Source organism: Lemur catta, chromosome 15 (assembly GCF_020740605.2).
Source record: "Lemur catta isolate mLemCat1 chromosome 15, mLemCat1.pri, whole genome shotgun sequence".
NCBI classification, from domain to species: domain Eukaryota; kingdom Metazoa; phylum Chordata; class Mammalia; order Primates; family Lemuridae; genus Lemur; species Lemur catta.
The window spans coordinates 29,525,439-29,546,991 of record NC_059142.1 but is presented as its reverse complement, the minus strand read 5'-3'; the positions used below and the strand labels follow the sequence as shown (position 1 = coordinate 29,546,991).

The window sequence follows — 21,553 nt, the reverse complement described above, 5'->3', positions numbered from 1 at the left end:
TTTCCCTCTCCACCTCGCGCCTCCGCCCCGCCCCTCCGCGGGGCTCGCCCCCGTAGGCCCCGCCCCCCAACCGCCCGGCTCGGCGTGCGTGCAGCTCGCGGCTCTGCGCTCCGCACGCGCGGCCTGGTGGCTGCCGCAGGGCCCGGCGTCCGGCTTCAGCGGCGCGAGGGCGGCCGGAGGCCTGGCCGGGTGCCGCCCCTCCACCCCGCGCGAGGTAGGACCCGAGGGCGGGCGGAGCTGAGGCGGGGGTCTCCGGAGGCCTCGCAAGAGGGGCCGGGGCGCCGGGCCGCGCGTGGGTGCGGGCGGGACCCTGGAGGAGGCCGCGCCCGGAGTCCGGAGCGGCGGGAGGCCCCGGAGGGGAGTGCGGGGCCGAGGCCGGGCTGACGGGTACGGGCAGCCTGTGGATGTGTGTTGCGCGCTTCCCCGGGTCAGCCCGGCGGTGAGGTGCGGAGGCGGCGGCAGCCTTGGGCTCCCGCACGTTCTCCCGAAACGGGGCTGGGGAAGGAGGGAGGGAGGGTACGCGAGTGCGATGGCCGGACGCCGCCCCCTCAGATCGCAGGTGCGCGGTCGGCGACCGGGAGGCGACGCGCGTGCCCGCCCGGGGAGAGAGCGCAGCCACCTGCACGGATGGCGCCCGCCGTAGCCCCTTCATGAAGAGCAGGAAGGAGGGCGGGGGGCGGGAAGCGAGCCTGGAGTGGACCCTGCCCGTTTCTTTCCTAGTGAGACGCCGTCCTCGGAGAAGATGGAAGAGGAGAGGCGGCCGGCGCCGGGCCCGCCCTCCGAGGGCCTGTTTGCGGACGGGCACCTGGTCCTGTGGACGCTGTGCTCTGTGCTGCTGCCGGTGTTCATCACCTTCTGGTGTAGCCTCCAGCGGTCGCGCCGGCAGCTGCACCGCAGGGACATCTTCCGCAAGAGCAAGCACGGGTGGCACGACACGGACCTGTTCAGCCAGCCCACCTACTGCTGCGTGTGCGCGCAGCACATTCTGCAGGGCGCCTTCTGCGACTGCTGCGGGCTCCGCGTGGACGAGGGCTGCCTTAAGAAGGCTGACAAGCGCTTCCAGTGCAAGGAGATCATGCTCAAGAATGACAGCAAGGCCCTGGACGCCATGCCCCATCACTGGATCCGCGGCAACGTGCCCCTGTGCAGTTACTGTGTGGTGTGCAAGCAGCAGTGCGGCAGTCAACCTAAGCTCTGCGATTACAGGTATGGCCTTTGTGGATACTGGCCCAGAATGCGCAGTGGAAGTCATGATTTCATAGAGTGGATGTAAAGGCCTGCTTTCATCTCTCCAAACGGCCTAAACTGCTCATTTCTAGGAAGCAAGCTAATAAACATCCCTGGTATTGTGCAAGCGTGGTAGCTTTGCAGTAATCATTTGCTGCAATGATGCGCCTAGCCTCCACTCCTCAGCCAACCTGCCCTTTTGGGTAATAAAACTTGGCTTTTAACTTCCATCCAGAGATTTCTAAATGCTGCGTGCTTCATGGCCACTGTTGTTGCTATTAATTATCTCCTTATTTTAAATAAGGAAAAATAAAGTATGGATAAATTAACTTTTTCCACAAAACTGATTCATTATGTGTTTTGTACTATGAGTGTACGGTGAAAATAAATGCCATTCCAAGGCAGCACTTAAATATCTTTTGCTAGGATAGCTATTAGTGCCATAGTGAAATTTATTCAAAAAGAACTCTGAAAGGAATATTCCTTTTGACAGATGGTCTTCCAGTACATGTAGAATCTTAGATTAGTGGCCTTGATTAAGCCAAGACTATTTTAATGGCTTTTACATACACACTGGACAACACATTTGTCATTAAATAGATGATGTTCTTTGTTGATGTTAGAGATAGGTAATAGGGGATGCTGCTTTGCAGGTCATCCATTCTCACTCATTTCATGATTGAGAAAATTATAATCTATTAGGTCTACTCAGTTGGTAAATAGGACTGTTTTCCAGGATTTCTAACCCCCTGGATAGGATTAGGAATACTAACACATAGCCTCTAGCTTCGTCTGAGCCTTAAGTCTGGGCATCTTCATTGTAATGGGTTTTATTTCTGACAAGTGGGAAGGTCTATAAACATGTTTAAGAACGGAAATAGAAAGCTGGCGCTACACAGGAAGCTACTTTTTTTATATTTTGCAGAAGAATCTTTTTTAATCAGCGTGAGCACTGTTAAGTCAATACCTGTAAATCTTATTTTGAGTAATTTTACAATATTATCAGAGTTAAATGTAATAAATTTTCAAAATATATTTCAGACAACTACAAAATTTTATAACCATTTTTTATTTGGTGTCTTTAAAATTTAGATGCTGTTCTTCTGGCATCAGTGAGAACCAAGTTACGAGTTACTCTGAATAAATGCCATAATAAGTATTGCTGTATTTCCTTCCCTTCTCTGTGTCTGTGCAGAATTAGATAAAAATGGCTTCCGTAAATATCTTAACCATATTTCAAACACGCCTTAGCAGACAATCGTAGTGCTTCTGATCCTTCATCCAAATGATCTTTCTAAAATGCACATCGGATCAAGTCTACTTAAAACCCCTTAAATTGCTCCTTATCACTTATGCTGAATGTTTTACAGTGTAAACTCCCAGGTGCTTATTAATGGGCCCATAAGATCTTAGTGCTTTCTGACCTCTCTGCCCTTCTAGTTTTATCTTCCACCACCTGCATTAAACTTCATGCATCCCCAGCACCAAGCTGCCTGTAGTTTCCTTAAAACATCGGGCTTTTTCTTACTGCTCTTCTTTTTCTCAAAGCTTTCCGTCCTTAGTGTCCTTCTTCTGGCTAGCTTCTGGTCATCCTTAAAGACTCATTTCGTGTCCTTTCTTTCAGGAATGCTTGCCTGATCTACTCCTCTCCCCCCACCACACACACAGATTTTTCCATTTTTGATGACATTATATCTCAGTGGTTCTCAAAGTAAGGCCCCAGCAACGTCAGTATCACTTCAAAAGCTATTAGAAATTCGAACTACTAGGGTTGCCAGATTTAGCAAAAATAAAATATTTATAATATTTGGAACATACTTATACCAAAAAAGTATTTGTTGTTTATTTGAAATTCAAATTTAACTGGGCATCCTCTTTTTAGTCTGACAACCCTGGCACCACCCGAGACCTGCTGAATCAGAAACTCGGGTTGGGGATCAGCAGTCTTTGCTTTAACAGGCCCTGCAGTTCCTTCTGAAGTTGGAGAACCACTGCTACATTTATATATCTTGTAAAACATCAACCTCTGTCCTTAATTTTGTATTCTCCCATTGAGCACAACAAATGTGATAATAGATTTCTTTTCTCATTAGCATGTTTTGTTACAGGTTATTTATTGAGCAGTCTGTTCCCAGCATGCTGTACCCTTTACCCATGGTAGAAATAGTCTCTGTATAATTTAAGAGGTGTTTATCATTCCCAGGAGAAAAGAGCACAGTGTCCTAAAGTTGTGTGTATTCTACAATGTTCTGAACTGGTTTATTTTAGCTGATAATTTTATGCAGGATTACAATCTGCTGTGACCTTCTGTAGGAATGAGATGTTTTGGAATGAGAAACAAATAATGATTTAGAACCTTTAAACACACACCAGACTGTCCCTTCCTGGATTTCATCCAGCCCTGAGGAGAGTTCCTTCCATGTCCGAGTCACATTGTTAGGGAAGTCGGTCAACTCTGAAGACTGGTCAACAAGTTAGCATTTCAGAGGGCAGTAATAACAGATGATAATTGATTTTAAAGCCTGTAGCCCTCTTAAACTAGGCAGGATAAGTGAGAAAGGCCCTTTAATTTATACTCATTCAGTCATTGTATATTTATTAGGCATCTATTTTGTGCCAGATACTGTGCTGGAGTCTACCTTCCTTGTAGACTTTTTCTTTTTGTGTGCTCCTACCTGTACCCCCACCACTACAATATATTTCTGTACCTAGTATCTTACAAGAATAGCACATAAATTCATGAAGCAATTCATATTTTCATATGGAGGAACTTACTAAGATAATGTTCTATGTCTTGCTAAGGGTTTTAGTTATATTAATATGTTCATTTATCAGAACTCAGCAAGTGTGCATATTTGTACATTTCATTGTATATAAATTTGAGATCAAAAGGTAAAAACCTATAAACAAATCATGACCTCTAGGTAATAATATGCACACTTGCTGGCATATTTAGGAAGTATTCTAGTATATGCAATTGGCAGTGTACTAAAAATAAGATGGATTAATGGATAGATAGAAATGTTTTGAAACAATTACAGTAAGATGTTAATTCTAGAATAAGTGGTAGGCATACCAGTGTTCACTGAAAAAAAAATTTTAAGCAAAATATTTTTAAAAACAAAGAGACTCTTTGTTTTTGGAAATACTTGCTGAAATATTGAAAGGTGAGTTCTCATAATGTCTGCAATTTACTTTCAAATGATTCAGCAAAATATGAGTTTATATTGAAAGAGAGAAAGAAAATAGTGAGAGAAAATTTTAATTAAGAGTCAGGGCCAGGAGTGGTGGCTCATGCCTGGCTGGGAGGCCGAGGTGGGAGAATCGCTTGAGCTCAGGAGTTCAAGACCAGCCTGAGCAAGAACAAGACCCTATCTCTACTAAAAATAGAAAAATTAGCCAGGCATTGTGATACAAACCTGTAGTCTCAGCTACTCGGGAGGCTGAGGCAGAAGGATCACTTGAGCCTAGGAATTTGAGGTTGCTGTGAGTTAGGCTGATGCCATGGCACTCTACTTAGGGCAACAGAGGGAGACTCTGTCTCAAAAGAATCAGAGTGAAGGGTAGGTTTAAAGGTTATTCATTTTGCTATCCTTTCGACTTTTCTGCAAGTTTGAAATTTTTCGAAATAAAAAGCAGAAAAAATAAAGATCATAAGCAAATTACACAATGACATGATGTTAAAACTAAAATATTAAGACATTATTAGTAATACTTTATTTTCTCATCAGGTTTGAAATCTGGGTTGTTAAATACTAATTATAAGATATGTAAAGATAATAATAGGTCTCAAGATTGAATATGATATTTCTAAACAAAAATACTATACTGAATAACTAGTAAGCATTTTAGCTTTACCTTTACAAAGCAAAGGCTCATTATAGCCATCACCTTGGTTAAAAGAATCTTTCTGAAATTTGTGAGAATTTAGTAAATAATAAATGATATGTCACAAATTAGTTGGGATAGAAAAGATTATTTTATGAATCATGTTAGGACAAATGCTCTTTGGAGAAAAAAAGGTTATCTCTTTGTCATACACCAAAATAAATTCCGGAAAGATTAATGGGGGGTTCTTAATTTGCTGGTTCCAGGAAATTAAGTATCAGGAAAGCCTGATACTTTCATGAGCTTCTTAATGGAATCTACAGCCCCAGAAGGTTAAGAAACATGGAATTAAAGATGTAAATATGAAAACCAAATTGGGGCAGGTAACTATAGGTGAATATCTAATTTGGAAATGATAAAGAACTTTAAAGCATAACAGCATTTAAATAAACTACAAAGGGAAATGTAGATCTATATATCAAAAAATAAACTTAAGTACATTAAAAAGTAAATGTAAGCCCACTACAGTAGCTCACACCTGTAATCCTAGCACTTTAGAAGGCTGAGGTGGGAGGATCGCCTGAGGCCAGGAGTTCAAGACCAGCCTGGGCAATAGTGAGACCCTGTCTCTACAAAAAATAGAAAACTTAGCCAGGTGCTATGGTGTGTGCCTGTAGTCCCAGCCACTCAGGAGGCTGAGGCAGGAAGATCACTTGAGCCCAGGAGTTTGAGGTTGCAGTGAGCTATGATGTTGCCACTGCACTCTAGCCCGGGCAACAGAGTGAGACCCTGTCTCCAAAAACAAAAGTAAATGTAAAAGGAAACTAAAGCATGTTTGCAGTAAGTATGACAGAAAAGAGGTTGATATCCTAGGTAAATAAAAGTGCATGCAGTTATTAAAACCTAGTGGAAGATGAATATAGGACATAAATTCATAAAATAGAGCCGAAAGAAATTCAGTTTTATCTAGTGATCAAAGACCTCCAAATTAAAACAACAGAATACCTTTTTTGTCTATCAGATTATCAAGGAAAAAATTTTAAATACTAATGAGCAGTATTAGCACATGTTAGATATGATAGACACCTTCTTGTACTGGTAACAACCATACTGCACAAACATCCAGAACCTATCTAAATGTCTTTTTTAAAAAAAGAGAAAAGGGCTTAAATAAATTATAGTATATCTATATTGTATAGTATTATACATTCTTTACAAACCACATTTTTAATACATTAACTGTCATGTAAGTTGTATTTAACTCATGCTAGTTTTGAGCCCAGGGCCTCCTGAAGCATATGTAAGTGCAGCTGGTTCATGAAACTCTTACTTGTTAATGTTCTTATTATTACAATAAATATTGACAATTGTATATAACTCATGCACAGAAAACAATAAAAAATAACAGGTTTTTCATTAAATTAGAAAGGATCATTTTGGTTTTGAAGTTTGTATTCTATTTTCACAATAAAACACTGTGGCCCCAAGGAAAGAATTTATTTTCTAGTGTGGCAGTCAATGAATATTTAATAGCGTACAAAAATATTCATGATACAGTGTGGGAAGAAAATCAGTATGCACATATGTATGCATCATATTCCTACCCTGAAAAATAAACACGTATGTACTATAAAACTGAGAATGAATACATCAGGAAGTTAAGAGTTACTGACTCTGGATGATTTTTATTTTATGCCTTTCTGTATTTCTAAATTCTCAAGCATAAGCTAGTATTATTTGAAATATAATTTTAAAAATTTATATAGTTCATGGATATATTCTGGTTTTTAGGATCTTAAGCAAAACAGTAGAATGTAGGGTCAAAAGTTAATGTTCTTCCCATCCCTCAGTCCTACTTTTCTTCCCAGAGGAGACCATTATGAAATAATTCAGTGGGTATCCTTTCAGATTACCTTCAATAATAAATATACTATTGTAAAGTTAACGGTAGACCAGTAAGGGAGGTATTATACTTCAGCACATAACCAGTCTATTATAGTTTATCAAGCTTAGTTTGAAAGCAAGTATCAAAAACATTACCGTGCAAGTTATTATTTTCTGGTTTTCTCTTTGACGGATTATGCAGATGACTCTTCTTTCAGCAATAAGTAAGACTCTTGAATAAACGGTAGTCATTACACGACAAATCTGAACATCCAAAGGGAAAAAACAGCCTTAAACTAGAAGGCCAAAAGGGGACCCTCTGGGTGAAAGAGTGTTTTTCTTCTTTTTCTAATTCATTTAATTATAACCAGTCTTTTCTGATGGCCTGCTTTTGTTTGTCCAGACAGATCTGCCTTATCCATGAGTGGATTAAATACTTAGCAGATTAATAATAGAAACCTGGGACCTTTACCAGCACTGTTCCCTGTTTGTTTCATGAACTAGATCCAAACAAAGGCAAATCTGAATGCAAATGTTCTTCTATTTGAAAGGCAAACATGTAAATTATTTTTGTATTAACTGCCGAAAAGAAATGGACTATTATATTTATGAGTTAAGAGATTTTCAAGCTGGACCTTGAGAAACTCTTCAAGGGCCCAGGTCAGTGGGACATTTAAGCCGCAAGGACTTTAGGCCTCACAAACCTGTCTATTTCAACCAAAGCGCAAATACACCTAAAACTGTTGTTCTAGATCAGCTTAGGTTTGTGTGGATTATATCGATACTTACCGTGCTATAAATTAAAACTGAGAGATTAAGATTAATAAATATTAATAAAATAATGGTAACATAAATAATGTATTTTTATGAAAATTTAGTGAGAAGAATAATTATTGTTTTACAGTTTTGCACATTTCTTTGTCTTAGAATTAAGCTAGATTCTCATATCTGCTCCTATTATGATAACACATGTCATATAACTTCTGGAAAACTCCACTGTACACTTTTGAGAGAATGAGAGAGAAATAACTTTTTAGTATTATTATTAAAATTATTTTAACCTCACAGACACCCTGACTGGATCTTGGGGGCCCCACTCAGACTTCAAGAAACGCTATTAGATTAAACTGCCAAATATGTTCAAATGTTATTGCTCTGTTTTCACTGTGCTGACATGGTTATATATATTTTATTTGCCAGATTTTATGCTTAAAGTGTAATGAAATTACTGTTTTAATTTTTTTGACAAAAATAATTGGTTTGTGGATCAGTAAGATTATGGTTTCAAATTAATTAATGTCTTTGCTTCTTCCTTCCCTCAGGTGCATTTGGTGCCAGAAAACAGTACATGATGAGTGCATGAAAAATAGCTTAAAGAATGAAAAGTGTGATTTTGGAGAATTCAGAAACCTCATCATTCCACCAAGTTATTTAACCTCCATTAATCAGATGCGTAAAGACAAAAAAACAGATTATGAAGTGGTAATTAAAGTTTATTTTTCTTACATAATTGATTTCTAAAAAGTTAAGTCATTGTGTGAGACAGTTGAGACTGTAGTAAGAAAAATCAGGGCCAGGAATAAAATAAATTTAAAATAAAAGGACAAAACCATGGTGGAAAATAAAATGCCCTTATAGTAAGCCATAAAATCCTCCCCGGTTCCTAGCGATGTGTTAGAAAATTTGGCTCTTGAGTTCTTTCACATCTAGGCAGAAATTGGAAATGTTGTATGAGTGGTTTCTAAATCACTGCCTGCATCTGAATCACTTGGGGAGCTCTTTAAAAATAACAGATTTCTGGCTGGGCGTGGTGGCTCACGCCTGTAATCCTAGCACTCTGGGAGGCCGAGGCTGGCGGATCCTTTGAGCTCAGGAGTTCGAGACCAGCCTGAGCAAGAGCGAGACCCCGTCTCTACTAAACATAGAAAGAAATTATACGGAGAGCTAAAAATACATATAGAAAAATTAGCCAGGCATGGTGGCGTGTGCCTGTAGTCCCAGCTACTCGGGAGGCTTAGGCAGTAGGATCGCTTGAGCCCAGGAGTCTGAGGTTGCTGTGAGCAAGGCTGATGCCACGGCACTCTAGCCTGGGCAACAGAGTGAGACTCTGTCTCAAAAAAAAAAAAAAAAAAAATACAGATTTCTGAATCTACTTCCATTTCCATGTTTGATTTAGTCGGTCTAGGGTAGGTCCAGGAATCTGTATTTTTTTAATGTCCTCATGTCCTCAGCTGGTTCTGATGAACAGCCAGGTTTGGGATTCATGATTATTGTCAGTAAAAAGAAAACAGGTTTTCCTCACACGTTGTTATAAAATTTTTCTGTTTGGAACTTTACATAGGGTCCCCAAGAGATAAGTTTATGTTGCACATTAGATGGTTCCACAAATAATGGTGAACATTAAAGCTGTTGACAGTACTTTACAGTATGTATGTATGTGTATGAAAATTGATGTAAATATCTCTCTCAGTCTTTATGTAGCTCTTTAGGAAAGATTATAAAAATTTACAGATTTATTTCCTACTTTAATATGCCAAAATAATTGAACTATTTTGTTTTAAAATTATACCTTTTTCAAGTTAAGATTTTATATCTTAAATGTCACCTTTGTCAATATTCCTGCATGAAAAGGGGCACTTTAAATTTTTCAAACATTAAAGTTGTTTTGATACATATTTTTTAAACGTACAATCTCTTATTTATCTGAATTCAATCTGAGATCACAAGAGATGAGAATCACTAAGTAAAAACCACAGAATAGCTTCATTAATGGTTACACCTATAAGGACATGGAAAGAGGAAAAAAATGGTTAGATTGTGAAAAGCATTAGTTTCATTTGACTTTGGGCTATTAAAATCTGGATTTTCGAATCTATTTCTGAGTACCCCGTTTAAAAAAGAAGGAAAAAAGCTTTCAAACTAAAAGACACTGGAATACATCCAGAAAAGGAAAATCAAGGTAAGAAATCAGAGAAAAATCAGTGTTCGTTCTGTGAATGGTTGAAAGAACTCGAGATGTATTGGCTAGGAGATGAGACTAAGAGAAGGGACAGTGCTTTGGTGTTTGAGCACAGAGATTCTATGGAAAAAGAAATGATTTCTAGTTGGTCTAGGAAGCAAAATTAGAATAATGAATCAAAGTTATTGAAAGACAAATTTTCTACTCAATTTAAGCCAAAACTTTCTAATAATTTGACTTAGCAATGTAATAGGTTGCCTTATTAGTAAGTTCCTTCTTAGTGAGTGTCCAAGCATATGCTGGATGACTCATCTAAAATAATGTAAAGGAGAGTTATACATCAAATGGAAAGTATCTCTAAGGTCCGCTTCCATTCTTAGATTCTTTGATTTTTATATTGCATTAAGAGTAATGGTAATTGTTTTTTGGGGTTTTTTGTTTGTGTTTTACTGGTACAGTTTTTATTTCAGCAAATACAGCACTGTTGTTATTAAAGCATGGAAACTGTGCTTGCCATCTCTGAGATATTAAACCTTTTTCATTCATATTAATTTTTATAGCTAGCCTCTAAGCTTGGAAAGCAGTGGACCCCATTAATAATCCTGGCCAACTCTCGTAGTGGAACTAACATGGGAGAAGGACTGTTGGGAGAATTTAGGATCTTGTTGAATCCAGTCCAGGTAACAAAAGAGAAAACCTTCCTTATTAATAATCTTTTCATTTTTAGCTTTTCATTTTCCCAAAATGCAATGGTTTTTAAGGCTTTAGGTCATTAGTCATCTGATTATAAGAAAGAATAATAATTACAAAAGGATCAAGACATCCATAAATGTGGAGAAACAGGAACCCTCAGGGTGGGAATATAAAATGGTGCCACCACTTTAGAAAAGTTTGGCAGTTTCTTAAAAATTTAAACATAAATTTATCATATCTCCTAGCAATCTCACTACTAGAAATCTGCCCGAGGGAAGTAAAAGCATATGTCCCACAAAGACTTGCATGAAAATGTTCATAGCAACATTATTCCTAATAGCCAAAAAGTGGAAACAGCCCAACTGACCATCAGTTGGTGAGTGGATAAACAAAATGTGCTGTACCCATACAATGGAATACCATTCAGTGATAAAAAGGAACAAACTACTGATACATACATATTACAATAAATGAACCTCAAAAATACTATGCCAAGTGAAAGCCAGACACAAGACCACATACTGTATGATTCCATTTACGTGACCTGTCCAGAAAAGGCGCAAATCTATAGAGACAGAGAATAGATTCGTGGTTGCCCAAGGGAATCTTACTGACGCAATAAAAATGTTCTAAACTAGATTGTGGTGGTGGTGTTTGGCACAACTCGGTAAACTCGGTAAAAATCATTGACTTGTTCACTTTAAATGGGTGAATTTTATGATATGGAAATTATACCTCAATTTAAAAATAAGGAAAGGGATAATGCCATTAAGATTGAGCATATATACTATTGATAGCAACTTCTACTTTGAAAAACTAAACAACCCATTGTGTAACAATCAGAAATGCAATTACTTTTTTCCTTCCAGTTTGTATTTTTTACTTTTAATATTATATAGCTTAAGAAAATTATAAAAATAATTTAAAAAATCACCTGCAATTTCCCCACATCAGTTTTCATTGGTATTTGTTCTTTCCTTTAATTATCTATGCATTTTCATATTAATGCTATAATAATAATCTAGATACAAATTTACATTCTGTTTGTTTTAACTTAATGGTATAAATGTTTTTTTCCTATTGCAACACAGTCCTCATAATTACATATTTAATGACTAAAATAATTTAATGGATAGTCATTATTTATCCAGTCTCCTGCTGTTGAGGGTTGACATTGTCTCCAAGATTGTACTATTATAAATAATGCTGCAGTAAATATCTTCATACACAGGGCATTTTTGTCTTTTGAAATGTTTTCCTAGGATTATTTATGGAATTATGGGTATCAAGGTCCTTGCATTTTTATGTCAGTTTATACGTATTGCAAAATTGTTTTCCAGAAATTTGTACTAACTTATAGTAGTGATTTTTTTAAACCAGTATAAAATATGAAATACTAGTTAAAGACAAACTTAGCACATTGTGAACAGGGAGGAGGCAATGTGGTATAATGGATAAACTATACGTTTGAATTTGTATTTCAGCACTTAATTATCTGGAGAATCACAGGCAAGTGATTTAACTTTCCTGCACCTCAGTTTCCTTATCAATAGAATGAGACTAACTCCTGTTTTGTAGGGTCAATGTGGGGATGAGCCACAGTGAATATAAAGAGTCTACCACGGGGCCTGGCATATTGTTAAAGATAAATACACAGTAGCCAGTATTGCTAATTAACCATAGCTCTGCTCATCTAGAGAGAAGTCGTTCTCAGAAATGAAGGACAGTGTTGGATAAAAATAATTTTTACTTTTTCTTCCATTTTTAGGTTTTTGATGTAACTAAAACTCCTCCTATCAAAGCCCTACAACTTTGTACTCTTCTTCCCTATTATTCAGCTCGAGTACTTGTTTGTGGAGGGGATGGGACTGTGGGCTGGGTCCTGGATGCAGTCGATGAAATGAAGATTAAGGTATTAGTCTTTCAGAACTACTACAGAAGCACTTCTAAGATAAATATACAATATTTTTGGTTTATATTTATCATGCAAATGAACATTAGAAAATATTGCCGATTTTAAATAGCTAAGAAGGAGATGTTATGATTAGCAGTTAACATAACCTTTAGCAAAACAACATACAGTTATTATATTTGTATCTATATTGCTTTGGTCTTTAAATTTTACAGAATATTATTGTCCTACCAATAGTTTGAAGAGAAAAATCTAAAATATATCTTCCATATTCTAGGGACAAGAAAAATACATTCCACAAGTTGCAGTCTTGCCTCTGGGAACAGGCAACGATCTATCCAATACATTGGGTTGGGGCACAGGTTATGCTGGCGAAATCCCAGTCGCACAGGTGTTAAGAAATGTAATGGAAGCTGATGGAATTAAACTAGATCGGTAAGTTACATTTCCCCAAAAAGTGGATTTTTGAGATTTGGCAATATCGTTTGGCTTGTAAATGAAGACTTGCATAGATATAAAATGAAACATAATTTAAATGTAGAAGACTATATTGTGCTTAGACATAGATGTGATGTCTCCTTTTGTTGTTATATAGAGCTAGAGTCATAAGTTAAGCTGAGCAGTTATCCCAAATTTGCATGCTCACTTAGATGTGGTTACTTTTTCACATGCCATTTTAATAGAAAAACCTCGTTTATCCAAACATCCAGGCCATAGTTTTTTTGGTTAAAAGTACGAGTTTGTTTGTTTTTTTTTAACTTCTCTTTTTTAGGTGGAAAGTTCAAGTAACAAATAAAGGATACTACAACTTAAGAAAACCGAAGGTATGTTTTTAGTGCTTCCATTGCAAGTAATTTCATCAAATATGCATGGAGTGCCTCCATTACGTAAGGTGCGGCACTCTGTTGTGGGGTATGGAGATCTAGTGCTTATCCCGAGGGACCTCGCTGTGGAGCACAAGAGAAAACTACATCTCACCTCACAAGCTGGACTATGAAGCGTGCTCTAGGAGAGAACAGGGTGCAGGCATGCTTAGTTCTGCCCCAGCTGATCAGACAAGGCAGATTGCAGAGGAGGTGACATGGGAGTTGGTACTTAAAGGAACAGAGGACTTTAGAGCAGAGGGAGTCGAGGTGAGAGAGCACAAAGCATGGTTAGCAAGTAGCAAATAATAGAAAGATAGCAGATCTGTATATTTAAAAGATGCTCTGGAGATAGTATGAAAATAGCTTGGACATCTGCACTAGGGCAGAAACAAGGAAAATCAGGATGAAGACAATCCAGAGACACTTTAGAGGTAGAATTGATCAAGACTAGGCCGGGTGCGCCTATAATCCTAGCACTCTGGGAGGCCGAGGCGGGTGGATCACTCAAGGTCAGGAGTTCGAGACCAGCCTGAGCAAGAGCGAGACCCCCGTCTCTACTAAAAATAGAAAGAAATTAGCTGGCCAACTAAAATATAGATAGAAAAAATTAGCCGGGCATGGTGGCGCATGCCTGCAGTACCAGCTACCCGGGGAGGCTGAGGTGGTAGGATCGCTTAAGCCCAGGAGTTTGAGGTTGCTGTGAGCTAGACTGATGCCTCGGCACTCACTCTAGCCCGGGCAACAAAAGCGAGACTCTGTCTCAAAAAAAAGACTTGACAACTGATAAGTATATAAAGAGAAGAGAGAAAATATATATTACCACTAGATTTCTAGTTTTTATGACTAGATGTATAGAAATGACATTAACCATGACAAGAAAAATTGGAAGTTTCAGGTTTGGGTAGGAAGAAAAGGAGTTAGATTTTGGCTGCGGATCCTGAACAAGAAGTTGGAAGTTTAGGCTTCTTGCTTAGGAACAAAGACAGAGCTGAAGATGTAGGTTCAGGGATCCAGGCTGGGTTTGGAAGTAAAATAAACTGGGAGGGCCAATAGCCTGAGTTGAGACTAACTGAAGCTGAGAGCCTGAGAGTTGCAAAGAAGGTACAAAGCAAATGCCATGAGAACACAGGAGTGAAAAGTCTGGGTGCATAAGGTAGAGCCCTTCTATAATAGATGGTCAGGTCTGAGGTGTAGCGTATAAAACAGAAATGGAAAGTGAGATTCTTGTCCATAGTTATTAGCCTTGAACTAAAGCTTTATTTCTGGTAACTTCACCAAACAGTATAAAATAGCTCTGTGTGAAAAGTAAATTCAGGAAGTATTCAATTTTCAAAAAAGCATAAAGATTAAGGTTCACATATTACGACATAGGCTTGGATGGAAGCATAGTCTTGCTCATTTTTACCCTTTCCCACAGGAATTCACAATGAACAACTATTTTTCTGTTGGACCCGATGCTCTCATGGCTCTCAATTTTCATGCTCATCGAGAGAAGGCACCGTCTCTGTTTTCTAGCAGAATTCTTAATAAGGTGTGTTGGATAAAATAACATTTCCTGCTTATCACCGAAGGTACAGTAAAAATCAATAGTTCAATTATATTTAGCACTTTTAGATTTGGATCGGACTAACTTAGGGAAACATTTGCCTGCTCTGTTTTTTAAGACCATCAAATTAGATCCTTAAATATCTTTTATCAAAGTATTTTATAGCTGTAACTAATACTTTTAAGTTCAAAGTTGGGATGTTTTATAGCATATTTTGCTTAGATGGCAATTTAAATGAAATATATGATAGCTTATCTTAAATGGCAACTAAAATTAGAAAGAAATTTTAGGCAGAATAAATTTTTGGTAAAGTCATTACTAAAAAACAGATTCCACTGTCTTGGAAAAATTCCAAAAGGCAAATTAGGTAAGGAAAGGAGCAGCTTATTTACCACAGCTTTTAGCTAAGGTCATTTCCGGTCTCTAATAGAATTGATTCCTTTGATGGAAGTTTTGTTTTGGAATTCTTTTAAATGACTTTTGGTGATTGAGCAACAGGATGTGAAAAGTAAATGCAAAACAATTGTATTCCTGATTCTGTTTTACAAATATTCCAAATTTAAAAATAGTTCCCTCTTATTAATATAGTTACTAAGGCAATAAGTATTGCTATTTATGTATTTGGTAATTAACTCAACATCTCAAAGCTTCTATCACCTTTCTGTATTAAAAAGTGATCATAAAATATTTATTAATGCCAGGCATGGTGGCTCACACCTGTAATGCCAGTACTCTGGGAGGCCAAGGCAAGAGGACCACCTGAGGCCAGGAGTTCAAGACTAGCCTGAGCAAGAGCAAGAACCCGATCTCTACAAAAAATAGAAAAAATCAGCCAGGTGTGGTGGCAAGCACCTGTAGTCCCAGCTACTCGGGAGGCTGATGCAGGAGGATCACTTGAGCCCAGAAGTTTAAGGCTGCAGTGAGCTAGGACAACACCACTACACTCTAGCCTGGGTGACAGAGTGAGACTCTGTCCCAAAAAAAAAAAAAAAAAAAAAAATTTGTAGATTTATCTGCATTATTATTCCTTAAGTCATCTTAAGTACTAGGAAAAGGTGGAGTTTTCTAGTTTTAATACAGTATTTCTTTATAAAATACCGCTTTTTGTCTAAATTGGGAAAAAACACCATTTAGACACCAACCACCCCTATCCATATTTCTTCTGAGAAACGGGCTTATTGAACTTAAAAGTCATGGCCTTTATTGTCATTGTCTAAGAGAGGGGGATGATTAACATTTCATTTATTACGCCATAGTTCACCCAGAATTTTTAAACCATTAATAGCATAATAGAATGAAATGTAATGTTAAAAATGATGCCAGAAGTATCTGTAATATGTTAGAGGCATTTTTATACTGGTTTAAATATAAAATATGTAACTATATATTTTCATTGTTGCCCCCAGCAGGTTCCAATTTTAACCTTTAAAACTATTAAGGTGGAGGTGTTGGGTGGGGCCAGAGGTTGCACACCAAAAGTATCACTTTTGATTTCCCTTCTTTCCATCAGTGCCTAGTCTTCTCTAAGGAAACGTGATTCAACTTGCATATCATAAAGTTTTGGTACAGTGTATTGTTTTCTTAATGTTTACAGGGTTTTAGGTTGTTTTAATATCATATTTTCTGTCCATTTTTCGTAGGCTGTTTACTTGTTCTATGGAACCAAAGATTGTTTAGTGCAAGAATGTAAAGATTTGAATAAAAAAGTTGAGGTAAGCTACTAATACCTTTTCCAAAGTTTTCAGCAGACTGTGGATTATAAAGATTTTTTTTAACAGAAATGTTAAATTTTCTGTTAGCATATTTTGCTTACATATGTGGAATATTTGTGTGTCAGGCACTTTACTAAGTGCTTTATACATGTTATCCCTCTAAATTCTCACTGCAACCCTGTAAGGCAGATATTATGATATTCCCATTATATAGAAGAGAAGACTTTGAAATGAAATAGTTTGCTCACATTCACAGTTAGTGCCCAGATGTACATGTAATCAGGATTTGAATCTAGATTTATCTAAATCTGGAATCTGTTTTACTGTTAGTCTGAATGGCCTCCATTCATACATGATAACAAATTTAAAGTTATCCAATACAGGCTGAGCACAGTGGCTCATGCTTGTAATCCCAACACTTTGGGAGACTGAGGCAGGATTGCTTGAGGCCAGGAGACAAGCCTGGGCAACATAGCAAGACCCTGTGTCTACAAAATAAAAATTAAAAAACTGGCCAGGGGTGGTGGCATGTGCCTATAGTCCCAGCTACTCAGGAGGCAGGAGGCAGGAGGATTGCTTGAGCCCAGGAGTTCCAGGCTGCAGTGAGCACTATGATTGTACCTGTGAGTAGCCACTGCACTCCAGTCTGGGCAACATAGCGAGACCTCATCTCTAAAAAACAAAATGTTGCTTTACCATATTTTCTTCTTCGTGGGCTTTGATAGTATTGGTAGAGTGAGGCATATAAGATAGCACCTTATTCCATTGTCTAATATTTAACATATATAAAAATTATTTGTGAAGCCACCTAAAAATGCCAGAAACTGTCTAGGTACTAGAGGTACAGTGATAAATTCCTTGTTCTGTGTTTATAGCCTAGGGAGAAGAAAGATATTTAAACCGCATTGCAGCGCAGCATGAGAAGTGATGTGATAAGAAAAGTATGCAGTCTTGTAGGAATAAATAAGAGCAATACATGGGCTGCAGAGATGATATAGGGAAAGTAACAGTAACAAGGAAGTCTTTGTAGAAGTGACATTCTGGCTCTGAAACTTAAGAATTAGTTAAATGAAGAAGGAGAGGAAGATCCTTCTAGGTTAAGAACAGTATGTGCAAAAGGTCTAGAGGCAAGATCTGAGTTCAAGCTGGAGCATAGCTTGCAGGAAGGAAAGTGGCAAGAGCTAAGGCTGGAGAGAGATGGTCAGAGGCTAAATCACAGAGGGTCATACCTGCCTGGTAAGGAACTTGGATTTCTTTTTCTTCATTGTTGTTGTTGTTGGGACAGGGTCTCACTGTGTTGCCCAGGCTGAAGTGCAGTGGCATTATCATAGTTCACTGCAACCTCAGACTCCTGGGCTTAAGTGATCCTGCCTCAGTCTCCTCAGTAGCTGGGACTATAGGCACGTGCCACCATGCCCAGCTAATTTTTCTATTTTTTGTAGAGACAGAATCTTACTGTGTTGCCCAGGCTGGTCTTGAACTCCTGGGCTCAAGCGATCCTCCCACCTTAGCCTCCCAGAGTGCTAGGATTATAGGCCTGAGCCACTGCACCTGACCTAGAGCTCAGATTTCATCATTAGCACAGAGCTAAGCCATTGAAGGGTTGTAATTAAAGAATCATACATTTGCATTTGTAAGTGTCAGGCCACATGCTCTGTAAGGGACGCATAAGAGGAGAGTAAAGCTAGAGACAGACCGTTTGGAACATTTTAGGGAAGAGAGAGTGTTCTGCACGAAGGTACTGTCAGGAATAGTGACAAGAGAGGGATAGAAGTAGCGGCAACTGTTTCCCCAGTAGTTAATTGGATGTGGAAGCTAAAGACAAATAACTCAAAGATAAGCCAGGTTTCTGGCTTAGGCAACTGGCGTTGGGGTGGAACGCTACTCTTTCCTAGGAAGTAGGTTGGGGCGGGGGTAGTAGGTTGCAGAGAAATTGCTTAACTCAGGTTTTATACATAGAAGTTCTAGGTGCCACAGTCAAAGTGTGTGATAGGCAGTCAGACATACAGATCTTGCCCAGTTCACTTTCCTGGGCCAGTGAGATAGGACCATCAGCACAGACGTGGCAGTGGAAGGCATGCAAGTGGCTAAGATTGCCCTCCAGAGTCTGTAGCTTGAGAAGAGAAAGGGGCCGAGTACATAGCTGTGAGGAGTGCCATCAGCGTAAGAAAGGAAGCAGAGCTGTCAGTAGTGACTGAGGAGGAACATCCAGGGATGCAGGGTCTGTGGTTCCCAGGAAGCAAAGGGAGAGGTTTCAGGAAAACAGGGAGGGGTCAGCCGCGTCAGGTGCTACTAAAACAGCGAGTTAGATAAGGCCTGAAAAAATCTGGGGACTTAAGAAAAAGGACATCATTGATGACCTTGATAGAAACAGTTCCACTGAAGACGGGAAAGGCCACATTCCCCTGAGTGAGAGGCAGAAAGCAGTCGTGTACACATGCATCTCTCACATCTTACGTGAGCACATTTATGAAAATGGGTGTGAATTCTAAGTGGCTATGTGTGAAAATAGTGCACCCCATAGTAACTAACTGTTTGTATTTTTTTAAAGCTAGAACTGGATGGTGAGCGAGTAGCATTGCCTAATTTGGAAGGTATTATAGTTCTGAACATTGGCTACTGGGGCGGTGGCTGCAGACTTTGGGAAGGGATGGGGGACGAGACTTACCCTCTAGCCAGGTATGTGCATTTACAGTCTGTTTTTTATGTCACTGTTTTCTTTAAAGCAGTCTGTTGTTTATAGACTGAAACATTTTTCCCTGAAATTTTCTTTTTTGTGTATCTCATGAGTATGAACAGTTAAAAAGTTGATGGTTCACCTAATATTAAGAAGTAATTGCCCTAACATGGCTGATTTTATTTCATTGCACTGTATTATCCACATTTCCTTTTTCCAATTTTAGGCACGATGATGGTTTACTGGAAGTCGTTGGAGTATATGGGTCTTTCCACTGCGCTCAGATTCAAGTGAAACTGGCAAATCCTTTTCGAATAGGACAGGCACATACCGTGCGGGTAGGTGAAATACTGCTGTAACAGGCCAATTTGGCCCAGTCCATTTCTAAGCCATTGATACGCAGAGGAAAGGGTATACACTACAGCTTTCTTTAATGGCCCATGCAGCTGAAGATCACCCTACACTAAGGGCTTGAGTGGGATGAGGAAGAAATGGGAAACATGTCTCGAAATCCAATTAAAGAAAGAAATCACTCACTGAAAAAGAATCCTTTAAACAATCAATGAATAAAGATATATTCAAATTAATTTTCTAAAAATGAGATGGCACACGGGTTTAAGGGACTATGGATAATATTTTTAAGGAAGACCTTTCTGAACTTTTTGGGGACTGACTTTTTTCTCATTGTTTGTTCCCTAATATCAGCTGATTTTGAAGTGCTCCATGATGCCAATGCAGGTAGATGGGGAGCCTTGGGCTCAAGGGCCCTGTATTGTCACCATAACTCACAAGACACACGCATCGATGTTATATTTCTCTGGAGAACAAACAGATGATGACATCTCTAGTACTTCGGATCAAGAGGACATAAAGGAGACTGAGTAGATGGATAAGGAAATGAAAATTTAACATAGACGCCTCTCAAGTAGATACATGTTCATCCAAAAGTAGAAATTCTCTAGTAGCTATTCAGTCTTAATTTCACTAGTAGTATAATGGGTATACATTTATGTAACTAGCATCCCCAAAACAGCCAACTTCTAGTTATTTACAAATGCCTGTGTTTTTTTCAGCAAAATAACTTGATCATATATTAGGTTTTAAAAAGTCACAAAAAGTTACACAAAAGTGAAATGTTTTTTGTGGCTGTATGTTTTGAGAGTAGAACTCACTCTGAAGTATGCACTGTCTCATTCCTTACTGAACCGCACATTTAATGCACACATTATACTACCAACAAGATGTAGGTGGAAAGATGATTTCTGTCCCAGTTTTTGACATGGTGACACTATAGCATTTTACAAATTAACTTGCTTTTTTGAAAGGAAATACTAATGTCCAACCAGCATGGTTAGTTCTGGGCATCCTCCTGCAGCATGCCTTTTAAGGTTTCCTACAGCCCAGACTGAGTGCATCTATGTGTATTGACAGTACTTAAAATTATTAGTATAATTTTTATTTTAGGGACATGTTCAGACCCCTAAATGTTGTTTGATTGGCCCTATTAATGACCATGTTGAGCTGAAATTCAGGATCTTTTTTATAACCCTACTGGAGCCAAAACAGAACCAGATAAGTGAATTGGTAAAAAATAAAATTAAGAGCACTTTGGATTAAAAGTTGTAAGTTCCAAGCTGGACAATTCATCAGCTTCTCTTTTGATTAAAAGACAATGTCAACAATTTTTTTTTTTACGTGTTGTTTAAAGGAAACTTACCAGTCAGATTAATTGCTCAAAAAAAAAAAAATTCAAGGCTGACTGATAAGTTTTAAAAAATTCATTAGTCTTACAGTGTTTTGAAATACAGTATCATTTTATATCCAAAGTACTTAACAGAATTTCCCCTTGGGGAGGTAAGTGGATAGGAACCTCTGCTAAATGTTTATATCATATTTATTTTAAAACAAGAGAGATATATATTTTTAACTTATTTATTATTTACCTTGTGGTATGATGCCTATGTTTAGTGTTTACATTTTATAGCTTTATTTAATACGTTAAATTGATCACATAAATTCTGCTAGTCACAATCAGAAATTTAGCCTGTTGACTAAGTAATTAAAATCCTTATTAAATTCTCCAGACAGGCCGGGCGCGGTGGCTCACGGCTGTAATCCTAGCACTCTGGGAGGCCGAGGCGGGTGGATCGCTAAAGGTCAGGAGTTCGAGACCAGCCTGAGCAAGAGCGAGACCCTGTCTCTACTAAAAATAGAAAGAAATGATCTGGCCAACTAAAAATATATATACA

The 21,553-nt window shown here is 38.6% G+C and overlaps 1 protein-coding gene across 1 annotated transcript; it reads left to right on the top strand.

The window, feature by feature from the left end:
* The first annotated feature begins 121 nt into the window (after nt 1-121).
* On the top strand, nt 122-21,231 carry DGKE (diacylglycerol kinase epsilon). The gene is made up of 12 exons (XM_045525699.1): nt 122-214; nt 721-1,206; nt 8,262-8,421; nt 10,459-10,578; nt 12,360-12,503; nt 12,781-12,938; nt 13,276-13,327; nt 14,787-14,900; nt 16,556-16,627; nt 19,179-19,306; nt 19,531-19,642; nt 20,010-21,231. Exons 2-12 carry the CDS (start codon nt 743-745, stop codon nt 20,187-20,189), a joined length of 1,704 nt encoding a protein of 567 aa, XP_045381655.1. The 5' UTR covers nt 122-214; nt 721-742; the 3' UTR covers nt 20,190-21,231.
* Nucleotides 21,232-21,553: the final 322 nt, after the last annotated feature.

Excerpts from the sequence above, each read along its gene's own strand:
- DGKE (XM_045525699.1), top strand. The coding sequence starts at position 743 with ATGGAAGAGGAGAGGCGGCCGGCGCCGGGCCCGCCCTCCGAGGGCCTG. Across the intron at positions 12,504-12,780 it reads TCGATGAAATGAAGATTAAG|GGACAAGAAAAATACATTCC; the intron begins GTATTAGTCTTT and ends TCCATATTCTAG. Across the intron at positions 12,939-13,275 it reads GATGGAATTAAACTAGATCG|GTGGAAAGTTCAAGTAACAA; the intron begins GTAAGTTACATT and ends TCTCTTTTTTAG.